The sequence below is a fragment of the Aspergillus puulaauensis genome, chromosome 5, assembly GCF_016861865.1.
Source record: "Aspergillus puulaauensis MK2 DNA, chromosome 5, nearly complete sequence".
NCBI lineage: Eukaryota > Fungi > Ascomycota > Eurotiomycetes > Eurotiales > Aspergillaceae > Aspergillus > Aspergillus puulaauensis.
The window spans coordinates 2,196,587-2,216,588 of record NC_054861.1 but is presented as its reverse complement, the minus strand read 5'-3'; the positions used below and the strand labels follow the sequence as shown (position 1 = coordinate 2,216,588).

The 20,002-nt window shown below is 49.0% G+C and overlaps 9 protein-coding genes across 9 annotated transcripts; 3 read left to right on the top strand and 6 right to left on the bottom strand.

Annotated features, from left to right (window-relative positions):
• Positions 1-4,414: 4,414 nt before the first annotated feature.
• APUU_50853A (F1F0 ATP synthase subunit g) lies at positions 4,415-5,256 on the top strand (the record flags this gene model as incomplete). Its single annotated transcript, XM_041705896.1, has 3 exons — positions 4,415-4,676; positions 4,860-4,944; positions 5,007-5,256. 3 exons carry the CDS (start codon positions 4,415-4,417, stop codon positions 5,254-5,256), a joined length of 597 nt encoding a protein of 198 aa, XP_041558336.1.
• Positions 5,257-5,814: 558 nt separating this feature from the next.
• rok1 (RNA-dependent ATPase ROK1) lies at positions 5,815-8,025 on the top strand (the record flags this gene model as incomplete). The annotated part of the gene is made up of 1 exon (XM_041705894.1): positions 5,815-8,025. One exon carries the CDS (start codon positions 5,815-5,817, stop codon positions 8,023-8,025), a length of 2,211 nt encoding a protein of 736 aa, XP_041558335.1.
• Positions 8,026-8,096: 71 nt separating this feature from the next.
• APUU_50852S (uncharacterized protein) lies at positions 8,097-8,813 on the bottom strand (the record flags this gene model as incomplete). Its single annotated transcript, XM_041705893.1, has 2 exons — positions 8,097-8,549; positions 8,613-8,813. 2 exons carry the CDS (start codon positions 8,811-8,813, stop codon positions 8,097-8,099), a joined length of 654 nt encoding a protein of 217 aa, XP_041558334.1.
• A 598-nt stretch (positions 8,814-9,411) lies between these two features.
• On the bottom strand, positions 9,412-10,598 carry APUU_50850S (S-adenosylmethionine-dependent methyltransferase; the record flags this gene model as incomplete). Its single annotated transcript, XM_041705892.1, has 3 exons — positions 9,412-10,163; positions 10,234-10,494; positions 10,565-10,598. 3 exons carry the CDS (start codon positions 10,596-10,598, stop codon positions 9,412-9,414), a joined length of 1,047 nt encoding a protein of 348 aa, XP_041558333.1.
• Positions 10,599-10,913: 315 nt separating this feature from the next.
• Positions 10,914-11,759, bottom strand: VPS28 (ESCRT-I subunit protein VPS28; the record flags this gene model as incomplete). Its single annotated transcript, XM_041705891.1, has 3 exons — positions 10,914-11,321; positions 11,378-11,614; positions 11,670-11,759. The coding sequence occupies 3 exons, from the start codon at positions 11,757-11,759 to the stop codon at positions 10,914-10,916; spliced, it is 735 nt and encodes a 244-aa protein (XP_041558332.1).
• Positions 11,760-12,014: 255 nt separating this feature from the next.
• NOC2 (mRNA-binding ribosome synthesis protein NOC2) lies at positions 12,015-14,309 on the top strand (the record flags this gene model as incomplete). The annotated part of the gene is made up of 1 exon (XM_041705890.1): positions 12,015-14,309. One exon carries the CDS (start codon positions 12,015-12,017, stop codon positions 14,307-14,309), a length of 2,295 nt encoding a protein of 764 aa, XP_041558331.1.
• A 289-nt stretch (positions 14,310-14,598) lies between these two features.
• On the bottom strand, positions 14,599-15,190 carry APUU_50847S (uncharacterized protein; the record flags this gene model as incomplete). The annotated part of the gene is made up of 2 exons (XM_041705889.1): positions 14,599-15,133; positions 15,186-15,190. 2 exons carry the CDS (start codon positions 15,188-15,190, stop codon positions 14,599-14,601), a joined length of 540 nt encoding a protein of 179 aa, XP_041558330.1.
• A 39-nt stretch (positions 15,191-15,229) lies between these two features.
• APUU_50846S (uncharacterized protein) lies at positions 15,230-17,021 on the bottom strand (the record flags this gene model as incomplete). The annotated part of the gene is made up of 7 exons (XM_041705888.1): positions 15,230-15,291; positions 15,347-15,415; positions 15,473-15,641; positions 15,692-15,857; positions 15,912-16,696; positions 16,750-16,958; positions 17,015-17,021. 7 exons carry the CDS (start codon positions 17,019-17,021, stop codon positions 15,230-15,232), a joined length of 1,467 nt encoding a protein of 488 aa, XP_041558329.1.
• A 688-nt stretch (positions 17,022-17,709) lies between these two features.
• Positions 17,710-19,988, bottom strand: APUU_50845S (uncharacterized protein; the record flags this gene model as incomplete). Its single annotated transcript, XM_041705887.1, has 2 exons — positions 17,710-18,479; positions 18,659-19,988. 2 exons carry the CDS (start codon positions 19,986-19,988, stop codon positions 17,710-17,712), a joined length of 2,100 nt encoding a protein of 699 aa, XP_041558328.1.
• Positions 19,989-20,002: the final 14 nt, after the last annotated feature.

The following is a 20,002-nucleotide window of genomic DNA, read 5'->3' as shown; positions in this document are numbered from 1 at the left end:
CACGGGTGCAATCTTTTTTGCGACACCAATAACAGTGTAGGGCAGATCAGGCGGACAGAGATGCTCCAGAGGCAAGCATAATCCAGACAGGATCCGACCCATCCTCCCATCCAGCTGCGATAGCATTGGGTGGAGGAGGCTATCGTGGCATCCAGAGGGGCCCGCCACTATGGCCTTTTATCCGGACGGTCGATGCGGGGTCCCATCGTCGGTTCCTGGACTCCATTACCGTGCTTAATCATCTGGCGCCCGGACCCACCTGGCGCCCGATTTCTCTTATACACCGACATTTTCCTGTAGATTTCAGCACCTCATAACTCATTCAATATGACTTCAATGGATGCGGCGCTGGCATATTTGGATTCTCTGGATCCTAGCGAATCGATTAACTATACTAAAGTTGTAAATAAGTATGGTTTAAGCCGATCAACGCTTTCTAGGCATCATCGCGGGGTTCAACGCTCGAAAGAAGAGCAGTATGCCAACCAACGATTTCTCAACAACCAACAGACAAAAGACCTTTTAAATTATATTAATAGATTGACGAGATCCGGCCTATTTCTATCCCACCAGATGATTGCTAATTTTGCGGAGGAAATTGCTGGAAAACCGCCTGGAAAGAACTGGGTTTCGCGCTTTGTAAAGTGATATGAGGACGAGCTTGTCAACCGCTATACAACTGCCATGGATGCCTCACGCAAGCGGGCTGATTCTGCATTATATTACTCTTTATACTTTGATGCGCTTGAGCGGAAAATACGGGAATATGACATTCAGCAAGAGGATATTTACAATATGGACGAAAAAGGGTTTCTTATAGGAATTCTTCCTAAAGGCAAGAGAGTCTTTTCTAGGCGCACCTACGAGCGTGAGGGTATTCGACAGCGGGTTCAGGATGGTAATAGAGAGTGGATCACAACAATTGCCTGTATCTGTGCAGATAAGACCTCTCTTTCTCCTGGTCTTATATATCAAACGGTATCTGGAAAGCTTCAAGATAGCTGGCTGCAGGGCTTTGAAGAGAACTCACACCAGTGTTTTTTTGCACCCTCGCCATCTGGATGGACCAACAATGATCTAGGATACGCCTGGCTTCGAGATGTATTTGATCGCGAGACCAAGGAGAAAGCTAGAAGGCGTTGGTGGCTTCTAATCCTTGATGGCCATGGATCTCATGTCATAATGAAGTTTTTAGACTTCTGTGATAGTAATAAGATCCTTACTATTACCTTTCCGCCTCATTCCACGTATTCCCTGCAGCCATTAGATGTTGGGATCTTTGCTCCTCTCTCCAAGGCGTATGGGGATCGATTAGAACGATTTTTACATAATTCTCAAGGCATCAGTGTAATTAGCAAGCGAGACTTCTTTCCTCTCTTTTGGGAGAGCTGGGAAACGGCTTTGACAGCAAAAAATATTGAGAGTTCATGGAGATCTGTTGGATTATGGCCATGGAATCCGGAGAAGGTTCTAGCAAGGTTTACCAAGCTACCAGAGGAAAGACCATCATCTAGTGAATCGTCAAAGTCAGTACTGCAAGCAGAGGACTGGCGGAGGATAGAAAGACTTTTAAAACAAGTTATTTCTGATGTTTATGACCAAAACACCAAGAAACTAAGCTCTACGATGTACCACCTCTCTACAGAGAATATTATACTGAAACTCCGCTGCCAGGGCCTTGAGGAAGCGTTGGTGAATAAGAAAAGGAAACGCCAGCGTGGTAAACCGCTTATATTCCAACTTCAGGATGCAGAAAGTGGTAATACAGTGTTCTATTCTCCAAAGAAGATCCAGCAAGCACGGGATCTCCAGAAGGAGAAGGACCAGGCAATTAAGGATGCTAAAACTTCAAGAGAAGAGGCTAAACTTCGCCGCCAGCAAGAAAAGGAGGAGAAGCGACTAATTATTGAGGAAAGAAAGAGGATTCAGGCGTCTAATAAGCAACTCCGCGTGCAGCAAGCTGAGGAGAAGAAACGTCAAAAAGAGGCTGCAAAGGAGGAGGCGCGGATAGCTAAGGAAGTAGATAGTCAGCTTCAAAATGATATCAGAACTGCTAAAAAGGGTAAAAAGAAGCAATCTACACCTTCAACGCCTCAAAATAAGCACGATATCGTTGTCCAGGAAGCTGAGGTTGTTGAAGAGTCCTCTACAACGATAAATCGTCGAGGGCGCCAGATTCGCCTCCCCCACCGGTTTCGTGACGATTAAAAAGTGTATATAGGGTTTTCAGCGCGTCAAATTTGCCACACTAAAAGATCTTTAAGAAATATAGAATGTATTGGGTTCAAAAGCTTCGTTTTTAGTAGTGTTGTTGTGTATAGAAATCGGGCGCCAGGTGGGTCCGGGCGCCAGATGATTAAGCACGGTATTGGCCGTTATACCGGTCGGATCTTCACTGACGAGCACGACTGTTGCATATAAAAAAAGACGGCTTCTTTCGATCCAAGGAATTTTTCCATTGTGTTTCAACGTCACAGACGGGGTTACTTCCTTGTAGGCTGTTTCAAGATTCCATCTGTCCTTGACGCCGGAGAAATCCATCCATGCATTGGCAGATAACCACCTCGGGAAGGATCGATTAAAGAAAGCTCCAATGAGGCGGTCTCGGTTGAGAATTAGGAATCCTGAGTGGAATAACAAATTCACTAAGGTTGCACGGGACTGCAGCCTCCAGAGGCACTACGGTGTACCATACTCGTAGTGGGCAGTAGTGGTAGGATGGTGGACGGTTCAAGATCTAGAAGCGTCCTCGGTTAAATTCGAACTGTAGGTTATTTTAGCCTCTTTATCGTCAAGTTTCCCTTTTTGCCCCAGGCATAAAAGGCCCAAACCCCCAACTCCATTATTATTGCTTTTCATAAGCGGTATCAAGACGACGTACCCGAGTTTGAGAAATCTTTCCTTGCTGAGATCGGCAATTTTCCGGCGGCACTTTAAGGACATCTCACCCCCGACTTCTTTGGTGGAGAATCCTCCATCTATTCTTCACTTCTATAAAACCGCGGCTGGGTCAAACCTACGCTCGCTAAAAACTTTCTCGGTGATTTGTAGAGCTCCAATAACTATCTCCATTGGCCTATGAAATTTCCCTCGGGTATTATATTTGTGCCTTGAAAAAACACTCTGCTCCTTGGGAAGGGAGGTAGCACTGGCGCAAATCAACGGACGAACCACCGTGGCGTATGAAGACGGATCCGAGGCTCTGCAGCCCAATCAGTGGAAAATCATTTTATATTCAGGTACGCCTGTTCCAAGTATAAATAACCTACAAAATCCCGCGAGTCATTGGTTTGTGCAAAGTGCCTAGGCCGTCAAAATCGATCAGCTAACTTCAATGGCTCGCAAGCTTAGAGGCTCCTCTGGCCAGCCTATTGCATCCCTGAACCGGTGTTTCCAAAGCTTGCTAATATTAAGCTTATATTAGCTGGAAATTGGTTCGTTTCTATACCGTAGGGTGAGCGTTCGAGGCATATGCCTTGTGCCCTGCCCCATGCACAAAATGAATTGCATGCGTTGGCGATTGCGCAAGGAGGATTGCATGCGTGGCTGCAACCTGGCATAGTTGTTGAACTCCAATCTCCATAATGGCAAGGGGCGTTATTTTCGAGCCCACCTCGCTAGTAGACAAGGACGTCAAACATATCAATCCATCATACAGGAGGTAACTACTTAGTATATTCCTCCATGAAAGACCCACCTGTCTACCTACGAGTCTCACAGTGAACGGGAACACGCAGGGCGTTGGGCTAAGATAAATCACACCTCAAAACTAAATCTGCTAGGCATGGAGAATAAAACGTGTTGAGGATAATTCAATTGCTTCGTTGCGAGCCTAGTCAAGAGGCACCCAGTACACACTGATAGCAGTCGGTTTGCGGGGAGATAAAGGTCAACCTGACAGCCACAGCAATCCGATAAGGAAAACAACCCTCGCTTAATCGAAGTTTCATGAAGTAAACGTAAATAAATAATCAAGATACATAACTATTGAAATATATGATAGCATAAGCATGTCGTGATTAAGGGATGGTGCAGGTGGCTATTAATACAGTCAGTAATATCTCATTGTCTGTCATTATGAATTAAGCTTCTGTCAGTGAGACATATCTGCATCATGTATGCATCGGTTTATCAATGAAATATCAGAATGTGACCATCTATTCAATCTTGGATTTCGAGGTTTTAAAAGAGGAAAATAAGAGGCTGGCCAAACGTTCCAAGGACGGAGGTCACGTGACGCGGATGTGGGCGATGAATTTCCCTGAACTTCCCGAGCTTCAAATCTCAGATTCTGGTCTTGCAATTGCGCGACAGCTCTTGACCAATCCACCATTGGACCACTCCGACCTTCACCTGTGACTCTCTCCAGGTTTACACCCTCTTTTCTACTTCTTTCCTCCCAGTGGTTATCAAGATGCCTGCCACGGCGTCCCGTGCCGTGCTGCGGCAATCGCAGTTCCTGACCCGGAGGACCGCGGTCAGACACTCCTCGTCCACATCCCAGGCTGCTTCCAAGGCAACTGAGACTGCTTCTTCCACTGCCTCTAAGGCTCAAGAGGGTCTCTCTCGTGTTACCTCATCTGCCGGCCCTGCCGTTACGAACGCTGCCCAAGGCCTCGGCAACGCCCTGAAGAAAGTTGGTGGAAGAACCGGAAAAGTTGTCTCCTTCGTTGAATGTGAGTGATACATTGGGATATCTCATGTCGTACCGCTAGCTTCAAATTCTTGTTGTTTTGGGCTGGTTGTGATGGCTTTATAACCCTTATCCACGCCTCCTCTGGTCCTTGAAGGGGCGGATGTTTGGGGCATCCATCCATCTGCTTAAAAGGCATTGCTAACCCATCATTCTTATGAAATAGCCTTGATACCCCCTACTATCTACTACTCGAGAGTTGGTCTCGAGCTCGGCAAGCTGGTGTTCCGAGGACAGAACATGACTCCCCCGTATGTGGCCTCTTCAATGTCGTCTCCATTATAACTCTGAACGTCCACTAATTTGATATCAGGAGCTCGGCCACTTTCCAATCCTACTTCCAGCCTCTGCTCAACTCTCTCCGCAACCCTGCTTCCCTCCAGAACGCCAATATTATTTCCCCACAAAGTATTTTGGCCCGCGTCCGCAACGCCAACAAGAAGGAGATCGCCGTTGCCGGCGTTACCGCTGCGGAGGTTGTCGGATTTTTCACAGTCGGTGAAATCATCGGCCGTTTCAACGTCGTTGGCTACAGGGGAGAGGCTGCTCACGGACACCACTAGACAAAGCGCACGCAAATATATCTGACCTGTCCTTATTTCCGCTATATCTTTCCTTTGTTAACTGTACTATGTATGATAGACGATGGAATTAAACTGTTGTCTGGGTTATATTTTGACAATAAATAAAGATCTTTTGCCTGTATTGTACCGGAAATCCTACAGTAAATCTAGGGTGTTGTCTCTTGGACATCTGCATGGTAGGGCCAGTTGAAGAACAACCGGAGGTTCACAAAAATAACCTGTTGTGTCCAGAAATAAACCAACACCATAATAAGCCAGGGATATTGACCAGAACACTTAATCATTAAAATCTCCAACAGTTCCAACCAGAAAGGAACCCTCGGTATACCGGACCTCTTAAAGGTCAATGCAGTGGATTGCGGCGAGTTGGCCTTCCCGCACTCTGATTGGCCCGTGCGGGGAAGAATTCTGCCGATTTTTTTTGATCCAAGCATCAACTTTCCAAGTCATAGCAAAGCGGATTGCTCATTTTACACGGGTTTCATATATCCAGTAAAGATTGCGACCGGAATTGACGAATACTCTTTGTTCGTGAATATGGACGCTTTCAAACTGTTGACAAGATCAACCAAGTTAAAACCCGCCGCCACCTCCCAGGCTTCAACACTTCCATCGAAAGGGAAAGCAGAGAACCCGCAACTTTTCCGCTCCTCTGCGGCGGAGAAGCTCGAGGATGGTAAAAGTGGGAAGAAGAGGAAGAGGGCTCCCGGGGTGGATAATGATGATGCTGGCACTGTCAATGCGGATGCCTTGAATTTGGACTTTTTTAGCCAAAATAAAGGCTCTACTACGAGGGCCTCGGATGCTGCGACGGAGAAGGGAACTGACGCCGCTGCGACTCAAGATGAGCTATCAGATTCGGAAGAAGATGATTCTATGGATGAGGTGCAGCGCCGGACAGTTCTTAATGCGCATAAGATCAAGGTCACTGATATGCGTGACTTTGAGGAAGTCAGTCCCGCCAGTGTTCAAAGTGAAGAGCCGAAGAAGAAGAAAAAGAAGCGCAAGCAGGAAGAGAAGCAACAAGCTCAGACTCTTAGTAAGAAGGAGCAGAAGAAAGCGCGTCGATTATATCCGCAGCCTCTGGTTTCCTTCAAAGAACTCCGCACGAAATACAAGATTTCACGACGTCTTGCGGAAAATGTTGCCGAGCAGGGATTTACTGTTCCTACTGAGGTCCAGCTGGGAAGTCTGCCTTTGCTCCTTGGCGATGGATCAGTGTCTGAGAACTCTGATTCTACGAGCACCACTGAGCCAGATCTTCTGGTAGTCGCGCCGACTGGGAGTGGGAAGACGTTGGCGTTTATGATACCGGTTATCAACAAAATTGTTCGTCACCACCATGAACAACCAGAGGAGCGGGGTATCTTTTCCGTTGTTGTCGCTCCGACGAAAGAACTCGCTAGCCAAATTGTTAACGAGGGAAGGAAGCTAGCATTTGGAACGGGTGTGAAGATTACGTTGATGAAGAAGGGCATGCGAGTGGCAGAGCGTGATGGCGAGGACGAGTGCGAGGTTCTGAATGAAAATGATTCTGAATCGTCAGAATCAGAAAACGACGAAAAGACTACCGATAACAAAAACAAGGGAGCTATTCCAGTTACCAAAAGCGACATTCTCGTATCGACTCCTTTACTTCTGGTCAATGCGCTCTCTGAGAATAAGACGAGGCCTCTTGGAACCTTACCGTTAGTGAGGAATCTAGTCATGGATGAAGCAGATGTCCTCCTAGATCCGTTGTTCCGCGATCAAACGCTCGATATCTGGCGTTCCTGTACTAACCCAGAACTCCGTGCCAGCCTCTGGTCCGCCACCATGGGCTCAAGCATTGAGGACATGGCGAAAACAACGATCAAAGAGCGGAAGCTATCCTTAGCAAATACCAAGTCATATCCCTTAATCCGACTTGTTGTTGGCCTAAAGGATTCTGCCATTCCGAATATCAAACACAAATTAATTTATGCCGCAACAGAGCAAGGAAAGCTCATTGGTCTCAGACAGCTACTCCATCCAACAGCAGCGACGGCCTCAGATGTACGTCTTCGACCACCATTTCTAGTATTCACACAAACGATTCCTCGAGCCATAGCTCTTCATTCCGAACTGCTTTACGACATTCCTCCCGAGGCCGGTGGCTCTGCGCGAATTGCTGTACTCCATTCCGACTTATCGGATACGCAGAGATCAGAAATCATGAAAGGATTTCGCAAGGGCGAAATCTGGATCCTAGTTACAACGGATTTGCTCGCCCGTGGTGTTGACTTTCGTGGCATCAACGGGGTTGTGAACTACGATATTCCCAACACGCCGGCGGTCTACGTTCACAGAGTCGGGCGAACAGGACGAGCTGGACGCGAAGGTGGTGTTGCGGTGACTTACTATACGAAAGAAGATATTCCGTATGTGAAGAGCATCGCAAACATCATCGACGTCAGTGAAAAGTTGCGAGGGGAGTCTGGTGAAAGGTCGGTACAAAACTGGCTATTAGAAGCCTTACCAGGCCTCAGCAAGAAAAACAAAAAGGAGTTGAAGAAGCATGGTGTCAAGGCCCGGCAAACTGGTCTTAAGACAGATGATAAGGACCAGCGCCGGACAAGAATCAGCACGAAGAGTGGTTTTGAGCGACGACAGGAGAACAAGAGAAAGGGTGCCATTGAAGCCAGCCGGAAGAAAGCTCAAATCCAGGAGGTGGCCGAGTCTGACGGTGCAAGCGATGACGGTGACGGTTGGAACGGCCTAGATGATTAGTTGAACCGAAAAGTCCCTGTACAATATATCAAGATTCCCCATCCAGCAGATCCATATATTTATAAATTATGCTATGACCCTTCCTTCTTATCATTATCAGGCTGAGCCGGCTCAACCAAAGATCGTTTCAACCGCACGGGAACCGCGATGACCTTGTCACCCAAAACGCTCAGTAACTCATCCCCATGCCTATCAAAGTAAACCGCCCAGCTTCCATCCTCTTCCTTCACGGCGAAAAATCCTCTTCTCTTTTCCAACACTACCGTCGTCTCCTCATCTCTCCAATCCCACGGCCCGGGAACATGTTCACAGCTCTGCGTCCTGTTCCCATACTTCAATTCTAAGGTATCTTTATCCGCATATATCCAATTTAACATCGGCGGAGTATCCTGTATTGATGATACAAGGCCTAGTCCGCGCTTGAGGTCTTTCATATGATCCGGCTCTGGGTAGTCGATATAGAATGCTTGCCCAGCGTGGGCTTCGGCTTTGCGATTCGTGGGATCGGGATCGTCAATGTAGACCTGGTTTAAATCAATGTATCAGCATAGGTCTAACAATTTATATAGGTATTGCGATGCACTCACTTTATTATCTCTTAATACAACCCTTTTCCCGTCAATTTCGCTAGCCCCCTCGATGTCTTCTGTACATTCAACATCTGTATAGAACTTGGCCATGCGCTGTTCGTCATCTTGTCGTTGGTTCTGTTTGCGTTGTTCGCTGCATCCGAGGGAAATTGCAGTGACAGTTGGAATGGCCGTTATTGTTAATAGTCCGATGACCATTTTTCTGGTTGGCGAATATGTATCTGCCTTTGTGGCCGTGGCGTGTTTCGTATAGATAGTGAGATTATGGAGGTACGTAGGTATGTCGTTGCTGGTATCAATTGGAGTGCCGCGCGTAATAGAAAAAATCACAACACAATGTTGGGGTTTAATGATTATTTCTTGAAATGAGAGGACCTGCAGAAACGATTCATTGTCGTGGCGGCTAAGTTCGAGATCGTGCCTGACCCATGCTCCGTTTACGTCATATCTAGGTAGAGGGGGTGCACGTGAGCGGAGATTTGGGGGGAAACAAAGTGAGCTAGAAATTTGTATCTTTGTTGACACCGTAGGGAGCATCAGACGATCATTCATTCTTCCTCAAATTTGGTAATATTATGCTCCAAAAAAAAAGAAAAACAGACATCTATCAAGTGCGCTATGAATGACTCGACTCGAGATTATCAATCTCAGACATTGTCTAGTTCTAGTCTAGTTCTATCGATCTTCTCTTGATCTAAGATCTATCGTCGCTCGTTTGTCTTTATCTTCGTGACGTCGTATATGATGGCTTGAAGAACCCAGCACCATATTTCGGAATGTGAAGCTTCCAAAACGGTTAGATCTTTTCGCTCCAACCCCAAACAGACCACCAGCATCGCACTGCGACTGCACCTCCGTCTGCGGTCTCCCAGTCGTCATACCCCATCTCCTCACCCTCTTCAACTACCGCCAACCCTAGTTTGTCCATCCGTTGCCGAAGATCCTGCACTTGCGGTAGATATGCATCCCGTAGAGGCATCTCAAGGACAACACGGGCATCAAGGCCCCGACTTAGCCAAACGGCGATAGTATCAACCAGCAGCCGCGGATGTTCAGGAGAATAAAGAGGATCCGCAGCCAGGATTAGGTCGTACTGTTCCTCTGCGGCTGGGGGTGTCTCAGGCGAGGCAGACCAATCTAGGACACCCGTTGTGACCGCCGCGGCTGTCTTATTGAGAAGCTCTACATTTAACGCAGCATTATGGGCAAGATTCGGCACAATTTCTGGCAGGTCTGTAAGATGGATCTTTGCCGATTTGCCTCGCAGCGCAGCGAATGAGAGACCAACAAGGCCAGTGCCTGCGCCTAGTTCCAGGGCTCGAAGCTTACGGTCAGGATCTAGGGTTGGTGTGGGAGTGGCCGTTGTCGATGGGACGAGCTGCGGGGTGAATTCGAGGAGGGAGTGAAGTCTCTGGGAGAGGAGATACGATGAAACCCAAGTCTTCATGCCCAGGTTGTCGGACGTCAACGAGGGTTCGTGGAGGGTCAACGTGTACTCTTCGCCCCAAGATGTGGGAACCGCAAAGACACGCGACATTGCCGGCATTGCTGATAGGGAGCAAGTCAGTCTTCCGATAGTCGCTTCATCTGGATGTCAGTTTTCTGGATGTATACACACCGGTTCGACCTGACCTCTCACTGAGGCGAGCAGCTGTGGCATCCCAGATAGCTTCCCGCAACTCATCCGTATCCAGCCAGGAGAGGGGGCTAGCTATGATGGATGTCAGGTAACGAGTCAGCCCGGTGGATTCGACTGTTCGGCTTTTGACCGGCTCATGAGCATTGGTCCCGAAACTCCGCGGTTTTATCGTCAAGAGGGCTAGGGTTTGGAGAAGTTCGGTGCCGGATGGCTTCGTATAGATCTGGGGAAGGTCCAGCACTGCGCGACGCTTATCAGTTCGTTTGGCCCACAAATATCTGCCTGGGGGAGGTCGGAATGGCGGTCAAACCATGGAGAGGCTCATCGGGCTCTGCGGTGATCATGTTGGGAGGCACCGAATGAGGTGGCAGGTTCAAAAGGGGTAATTCTACGGCAACATGAAGAGCGGGGTCTCTCAATCTTCTTATACAGACCGTGCCTGTGGCAAATGACCATCTCAAAGTCAGGCACGGAAGAAAACTGCAGGAAAAAATAGGCCTGATCGCCTAAAAAGGAAAGGTTAGTTTTGTGTGTTCCGCGGATCGGCTCCGCCCCGGTCCAAGAGATAAGACAACCAAAACTGTATCAATATACGATCAAGAGATCACTATGGTATCGAGCTCCAAACGCCGTCTATATGCTTTACAAGGTAATAACCGTTACTCCAACGTGGACTTGAACCCCTGGTACGCCTGTTCGATGTCAAACGCCAGCTCTCGGGCTTGTTCTTCGCCCAGCTCTTCCGTCGCACGCATCTGGTTCAATGTGATCAGCCATTGAATGATCTTTCCCCGGTTCTCAAAGTCCGCATCCGTCACCTTATTAACTGACTGGATAACTTCAGAGAGTAGCGGATGAAGCGCGTCCTTGGAGACCATGTTTAATTTCAGCGCATCAAGGAAAGTAATGAAGTTCTCCGTAGCTGTCAGAATCAAACTACCAGATGCTCCAGCAGGGGGGCCTGCTGCCCCCGAAGATTTATTAACCGATGGGCCAGTATGCGATGCCTGTTCGACTGTCGCGGGGAGTCCGATACGAAGCCGCTCGGTAGCGCGGGGGCATTCGAGCTATTGGAAGATGAAATAATTAGTATATCTCAATCCAGCCAATGATGTAAACATACCCCCCATGTTTGTTTGAATGTGTCCAGGTCGACGAATTCCCTCGCAACAGTGTCGTCACCTAAGCTGGATTTGTACTGCTTCAGAAGTCGAGAGCATGTTTCCGTGTACTCCGCCTCTGTGACCACATCCTTTATATAGGCCTTCTCTAGTCCATCTAACGTCACTATTATGCTATAGATCTCAGCAAGCGATTCGTAGAGGTCACGTTCCGCTGAGCTCGAGGCGAGTTTCACTTCCTAGTGGTACGGTTAGTTGATTGACCCCGCTCGAACAGACCTAGCACCGGTATACCTCATCTAGATTAATAGAGGCCGATCTGGCTGTATTTGGTGTATAGCTGTAAGGCGTTGGGGCATACGCCAGAGGCCGCTGGGCGTACATCTCGTGTCTGCACTCTGCACTTTAGATAAGGTCACTATCGTTAACCTGGGGAGCTGATGGAGAGGGGACCAAAGGCGGTGACCCGGTTTGGTCGAGCGGCCGCCCGTGACTATTTTCTGCCCGCCGAGATTTTTTTTTTAGGACGATTTTATTTTCCTAAACCCGGCTCCCTGATACTCGGGATTTTTGTTACTTGTGACACCAATTTTTCATTAACTATTCCATCCTACCGGTCGGTAGGAGATCTTTGTCACAATGGCTGGTGGCCAGAAGAAATCCACCAAGAAGTTCGAAAAGAAGCATCTTAAGGATGTTCTCGAACGGCGAAAAGAGACAGCAAAGATCAAGCAGCGAAACCAAATGAAGGAAAAACGCAAGTCGGACAATGTGAAATCGCGAGCCGAAAGAGAAGGGGATTCGGAAGAGAGAGATGATAAGGCAAAGAAGCAGGATGCCTTTGCGGAAATGAATGTTGATGACTTTTTCGCTGGAGGATTCGATATCGCAGACCCTATGGCCGACAAGAAGAAGGCGAAGAAGAAGGATGTTCCCGCGAAAATCGGAAAACGCAAGCGATCAGAAGCCCAAGAAGAAGATGAGGAACCTGCGGCGTCAAGCAGCGGAGAGGAGGATGACGCCTCACAAGCTAGTGACTCTGACGATGCCGAAACCCATAAGGGGGATCTTGAGGCTCTAAAACAGAGGGATCCGGATTTCTATAAGTACTTGCAGGAAAATGATGCCGAGCTGCTCGAGTTCGGCGACCTTTCTGAAGTCGATGCGCTGAGTGAAGGAGAGGAGGACCAAGATGAACCGGCCAAGAAGAAAAAGAAGGCCGCTAAGGAGGAAGAGCCGTCTGCGGACCTCACTATTGCAACTGTGAAAAAATGGCAGAATCTGATGGAGGAGCAGCACTCTATCCGTGCAATGCGGCAGACAGTGCTCGCTTTCCGTGCCGCAGCGTATCTTGATGACCCAGATGCCCAGGAGCAAAAGTATTCGATTTCAGACTCCAGCGTCTATCATCAGGTCCTCATCACAGCCCTCGGCAATGTTCCCAAAGTCCTCAATCATCATCTCCCCGTCAAGGAGAGTGCATCCGGGAAAGTCAGAGTATCCCTAGACTCGAAGAAGTTCAAGACCATGACACCCCTCATCAAATCGCATACCTCTTCGGTTCAAAAGATGCTTGCGAACTTGTCAGACGAACAGACTCTGAAGCTGACTCTCTCTTCTATTGAACCCATGCTTCCGTACCTCCTCCAGTTCAGAAAGCTTTTGAAGGTCCTCATCAAAACCATCGTCAGCATCTGGGCCGATGCATCCACCACCGAAGCCACCCGAATTGTTGGCTTTCTCCTCCTCCGTCGCTTGATGGTCATTGGTGATGCAGGCCTCAAGGAAACAGTCCTTAAAGCCTCTTACGAGGGTGTTGTCAAAGGCAGCCGAAACACTACCGTGCACACGCTCGCAGGCGTCAACCTGATGAAGAACTCCGCCGCGGAACTCTGGGGCATCGATCAAAACGTCTCCTACACAACAGGCTTCAGCTTCATCCGCCAACTCGCAATGCACCTCCGGAGCAGCATCACAAACACCTCCAAGGAAAGCTACAAGACGATCTACAACTGGCAATACGTCCACAGTCTTGACTTCTGGTCCCGTGTCCTCTCTCAGCACTGTGACGGCCTCGTCGAGGCCAAAATCGGCAAGCAATCCGCCCTCCGACCCCTCATTTACCCCGTCGTCCAGATCAGCATCGGCGCCATGCGCCTCATCCCAACAGCTCAGTACCTCCCGCTCCGCTTCCAGCTCACCCGGTCGCTTCTCCGTCTCTCCCGCGCCTCAGGAACATACATCCCCCTCGCCTCCTCCCTCCTCGAACCCCTCAACCTCTCCGAGCTCCGCAAGCCCCCCAGACAAGCGACCCTCCGCCCTCTTGACTTCACGACGTCAATCCGCGCCCCGAAATCATATCTCCGCACGCGCGTCTACCAAGATGGCGTCGGCGAACAAGTCGCCGAGCTGCTCTCCGAATTTTTCGTCCTCTGGAGCAAGCACATCGCGTTCCCGGAACTCAGCGTCCCCATTGTGGTTGCGCTCAAGCGTTGGCTCAAACAGGTCTCGTCGCGGAGTAACGGAAACCGCAACCAGAAGATGAACCAGATGATTCTGCTGCTTGTGCAGAAGATCGAAGCCAATGCGAAGTGGATTGAAGAGCGCCGCGTGCATGTGAACTTTGCGCCGAGGAATCGGGCGGATGTTGAAGCGTTTTTGAAGGATGTGGACTGGGAGAGTACGCCGATGGGTGCATTCGTTAAGGTTCAGAGGAAGTTGAGGGAGGAGAAAGCTGCTATTTTGGAGGAGGGGAGGAGAGAGGAGGAACGGAGAAGGAAAGAGGAGAGGGAAGGTGGAGGTGATGATATTGCTATGGATGATGTGGCAAGTGAGAATGATGCAAGTGAAGATGAGGAAGAGGAAGAGGAGGATGTGTCTGAAGAAGAGGAGGATGATGAGGAAGAGGAAGAGGAAGAAGAGGATGATGACTGAATGTCATCCTTATGTCAAATATGCCTTTTTCATGCTGCAGAGTATATACTTGCCCTCATCATGATATCTCTTAGTTGTAATCATCCCGTCACGTTATCATTGCCTTTGTTTAGATATCAAGTTAAAAGTTGAGGACTGAGAATATATCATATCGACAGGTCTATTCGTTGCTTCCATTAAACTCTAAAAATAGTAAGTGTAGTCTATGTCGTTAATTCTATAGTCGGTAATGTCGTAAATAAGTTCTCAGGTTTCCAGGGAGTAAGTGCTCTGGCTGGAAGTCGAACAATTAAACACTTGCAGGTCCACAAACACGGGATTGCTCCCGCCTCAAGGCAGCATCTTCCTCTTCAGCCCACGCATGAGACTCATTCGGCAACATGATAGCTTTGTCGATAGCAACGGGGAGGCCGCGATGACGACCTCGTAACGCGACCGCCGCCAGTATGAGCTTGCTAAGGGAATGCCAAACTCCACAGAATGAAAGATCCCTGCCTGGGTAGCCTGTGCTAATACCGACACAGCCGTAGCCGGAGATTACTTCAAAGAGAATGTTGAAAGTCGAGTATCCCACTGGGTCCCTGTTGTAGTTGCTCGATTCTATGATAGAGATGAAAAACACGGCCAGCGCGATCCACCAGAGGTCGTGGCTAAGTTGGTCTTTCAATTGTTCGCGAAGGAAGTGTCGGCGTGTGCCCTCTTTCGTGAGGAGATGCCGGCGCACCATATCGGTGATCGAATTTTCGGGAGGTTTGTCGTAGTCGTATGACGTTTCGTCCTCGGCGTATATTCCCAAAGAGCGTTCTTCGTATACATTTGTATGCCTGCGAAGTCAGTTACCATGGTGCGGTAATATCTTGAGCAGGAGCAACATACCTCATAGTAATCAACACTGGAAAAGGCGATACGTACTGAATGAATCATGTTAGCTGGTTTATATCGTAGAAATACGCATCCAAAGGAATCCCCACCATCATGAGAACTGGATAAAATATTAGCTCAATTCAAACTTGGAATATAAGAGTACTTATGCTTACCGTATAGGACAAGCAATCCCTGACGTAGGTCGGAAATTGTGACGACAGAGAATCCTCCCGCGCGAACAGCTGCAAACCAGACATATTAATTAGGGCGGTTGGATCAAAGAAGATTGGCTCAATTACCTAGCGCCTGAAAGAGGCCATCGAGAATTCGGTATCCAGTTGGTAGGCCCTCAATCTCTTTATTCCCGATGGCCAAAACCTCAAAGCCGGCCCAATCAATACCATTGAAGATGATAACGGTTGCCAGCAGGTACCATGTATGGCGAGCCGGAAAAAGGTTTGTGTACACCTGGCTTCCGTCAGATATGAAAATAGTTTCCAAGGTTGTGCCAAACATACCCTTCGGGGATGGTCGAGAATGAAATCCAACGTAACTCTCCATGATTTCCATGCTGGTAGATCCGGCATTGATCGCCTCATACACCAAATGATGAGGCGCAAAAAACAAGGATAAAGGGTATTCCCGGCGAGAATCAAAAGTCCCATCGTGATGACGGGGTAAGCACTATATAACCAATTAGTATGGCCGATAACCTAACGCACGGTAACAAGAGCATACTCTGTTTGTAAGGCTGTCATATTGGCATCCAGAATTCCCATACCACTGTTCACGAACGCAGAAACCGCAAAAAATGCACCCGTCCAGAATGGTGACAGGCCGTTGTCTCGAGGAATTTGCGGTTTATTGACTTCTAACCATATTCCCATGCTCATGATCCCGCAGCACAGGAAAGACAGCCAGTACAGTGGAACAATGACCGATAAGAACGAAACAGCCTTGTACTCAACCCCTTGGAGTCTCTCCCTTTCTTCCGGGGTCAATCCGTGAAACTGAGAGTTTCGCGAAATGAGCCCCTTTGACTCAAAATATTTCTGAGTTCCTCGCCAGAGTCCCATGGAGGGCATAAACTGAGCTTTGTTCAACGAGTTGTAGCTATCCCTAGCCCCATACTCTTGGTAATTCAAGTCCAATGGTGCGTCGATACCGTTCTTGGGTGAAGCAGGTGCTGAACGATCGCGGGAGATACCGTGATGGTTAGTGTCCGTAGGCTGCGCATCAATCCTGATCGTGGAACGGCTTGAACTCTCCAGGGGAAGAGTATTTGCTGACAGATAACCCTTGGTATCGGTTCTCTCTTCAAGAGGAACGTCCGATTGCAAATTAGGCGCGGGCGCTTCCTGAGCTGGCCGTCGCGCGAGAGCATGGGATATCCCCTTGAATTTATGCTGAAAAGCTCTCTTCCGAACATGAAGTACCGTGATCGAGATGAGGATGGCATGTCCTAGCATAAGAAGCACAAACATAATAACCTGCTGGAAAGTGCTTAATGTGGACGCCTCAACCTGGTATCAGTTAGCCAGCGCCCATTCAAGCCAGTAAACGAGAAAATGCGTACGCTATTCAACCCAGCACCTGTAATAGCACTGACGCACATAAACAGAGAATCAGTGTACGAAACGCTCCGGGAAGGATTCGACACCCCCCAAAAGATGAGGCTGCTGATCAAGGAAACTACGATAAAATATGCATAGTGAAGCGCGAGAAAGCTAGACGGCGGCAGTAGAGCAGATATGCCCGTGCATGCAAGCCGGAGACAACGCCGGGCTGTCCAGGTACTCAGTCAGCGATTTCATAGCAGTTTGTGAGACGGGGTTGCTTACGGGTCATCAGGGGCGACGGTAGCGGGAAGGGGAATGCTGGAAAAGACGTTGGAGAAGAGACGGGCAAAAAACATGATTCTGAGAATAACGGCCAGGCTGCAGGGAATAGCCAGATGGGGCGATAGCGAGTGGACAGGGGGGAGTGTTATTGAGAAAATTCAGCGCTTTGCTGGATCATCGATTGGCGTGGGCCGCGCCATGGATGGCCCAACGGGCAGGGCAGTCCACACCGCTACCCACCGTAGGGCCACCCTCTAAAGCGCCTCCTCGGTCTCGAACGGGTTCGGTGTTGTCATCACGAGAAACTCAGGAGGGGGCAGGAGAGACGGTGGTTCATTTTCAGTTCAACCCGACTTTCTTAAAAAGGACCGAGCAATCAGGATTCAGGAGGCCAAAATGTTGTTGCGGGACAGTGGCATGGCAAAAGCTTGGGTTTCAGCCCTACGGAACCATAGAGAGGTACCGATTTGATCCAAAGATTGATCGATGCTGGGCCCTAGAATTGAATCCAGAACTGGAAAAAAATAAAAAATAAAAAATAAAACAACGTAGTGTAGGGGACCAGGTGGGTTAATTTGATGATGGAAAGAGAATTCTAGAATAATAGAAAGAACGCCAGAGCCCGTGACTGGAAGATGGTGTCTGCCATCTTCACTACAAGCCAGAGGTCATGATTTAGAAGTCATAAATATCAATTAGTCCTTAACAACTTCCTCCCGAACCCAATGCCCACTCTTTCCCCCCATCTTCTCCAAAAGCTTCACCCCTCCAATGACCATGCCCTTGTCAACCGCCTTCAACATGTCGTACACCGTCAGCGCAGCTCCCATTGTCGCAGTCATGGCTTCCATCTCCACGCCCGTTCGGCCCAAGCAGCTCACGGTCGCCATTACATGCATTGCCCCATGTTCCATTGATGCCGATGCCAGCGTCTTCTCATCGCCACTGGTAGGTGGACCCAGCAGCTTAACGTCCACCTCTACTCCTGTTAAACCGAGCCCAGGGTGACAGAGAGGGACAATATCGGGTGTCTTCTTGGCGGCGGTGATACCAGCGATGCGCGCAATGCTAAAGACGTCTCCTTTATGGGTGCCTTTGCCTTCACGGAGTAGCTCCCAGGGCCGTCGGTTGGAGAAATGGACCATGCAGGTGGCCGTTGCCAGTCGTTTCGTCTCCGGTTTCTCGTCGATAAGTGTCATGTGCACTTTCTGTGAGCGGTTTAAATGTGGTAGGTCGGGGTCGGAAGATGTTGGGAGAGGTGTAGGCTTTGAGCTGTTGTCTTTGCGGGGTGGTTGACCCCATTTCCCGGCGTTGCTAGGTTTTGGGTGAAATAGTCGGATTTGTGTGGCTGTTGGCGCTCCAGCGCCAAGTACATGCGTCGGTATGTTTTTCCACTGACTCCTAGCCACAAGTGGTGACCCGCGGGATGAATACCTTGCGTTTTTCTGAACTTCTCTCAAATTATCTAAGTCACGCCTATCAGCAACTCTCAACTGCAACGCAAAAAGCCATATTACTACTCGATGCAGTAATGAACGCCTCCATATCAAAGAAAACATAAGCAGTACGCAGGTACATATATACCTCAAAGGTCTATGATTTCTTTTCGTAGCGTTATGTCGGGGTGGGATAGTGCCTACCCACCAATAAGGATCATGGGCCGGTTCTTCATGTTTTCCAACTCTCCCATTCCGGCGTGCTTCGCCTTCTTTCGTTTCACTGCCATGCCAATAATATCGAGGATTTCCCTCTCTCTTTGATCGACAAGGCCGCCCTCGTCGTGGATGCGCGCTGCGTTTCGTGCTGTCTCGAGGAGTCCCAAGTCCTCCAATACAGAAGCGTCGATAGGTTCACCATTATTCTGCTGCCGGATGATGTCTCGCAACGAGACCTCTGAATTTCCAAATAGGCACACTTTAAGGTTTCCATCACCCGTAATGCGAAGGCGGTTGCATGTCCCGCAGAAATTATGGGTCATACTTGTAATAAACCCGAGTTTGCCCTGGAATCCGGGGACCCGATAAGTCTTGCTCGTGTCGTTCTTGTGGTCTGTCACCTTCTCCACTGTTGGATATTTCTCCCGGATAATATCCAGCATCTCTTGGTACGAGACCATCTTCCCTTGACTCCACTTGTTGCCATCGAAAGGCATATACTCGATAAAACGCACTTCAATGGGACTATCACGCCCCAATTCAACAAACGGGATGATCTCCCGTTCATTCAGTCCTCGCATCACGACACAGTTGATCTTGAGTTTGATCCCAGCTCCCATTTTATTCAACTCCAGAATGCGGTCGATACTCTTCATAACGGCGTCAAAACCCTTCCTCCTCGTCATAATTTGGAACTGGAACGGATCCAGGGTATCCAGGCTAAGATTTACCCCAGTCAAGCCAGCCTCCACCATGGGCTCAAGTTTCCGATGTAGCGAGATCCCATTTGTAGTCAAGCATAGCTCCCGGAGCCCATCTCTCCGGAGTTCTCCGATCGACTGCATGAGAGGAACGATATCCCTCCTAACAGTTGGCTCACCGCCGGTCAGACGGATCTTCTTCACGCCTTGCGAGACGAATAACGATGAGAGGTACACAATTTCTGGTGAAGTCAGAAGGTGGGCGGGCGGGGAGAGCGGCACCCCTTCTTCAGGCATGCAGTATAAGCAACGGAGGTTGCAGCGCTCCGTGACGCTAATTCTGAGATAATCATGCTGGCGGTTGAAGGTGTCCGTCAAGAAATCCGAGAAAGGCTTTGCGGTTTTCAAGGCATTCCAGCGGGTCGACGGCGTCTGGGAGAGAGGGGTACTCGGTGCATCTTGATCCGCAGCTCCCGGGTTCAGATCTGTCGTAACATGTCGCGAGTACGAAGGAGTTAGTCGACGCCAGGCCAGACTTTGAGTGCAAATGCGGGGAACTCGAGAGAGGGACGAAGTTGCACCAACTACGCCTCGCCTGAATAGCACGGACTCAGTCATTATCTGCGGGGATT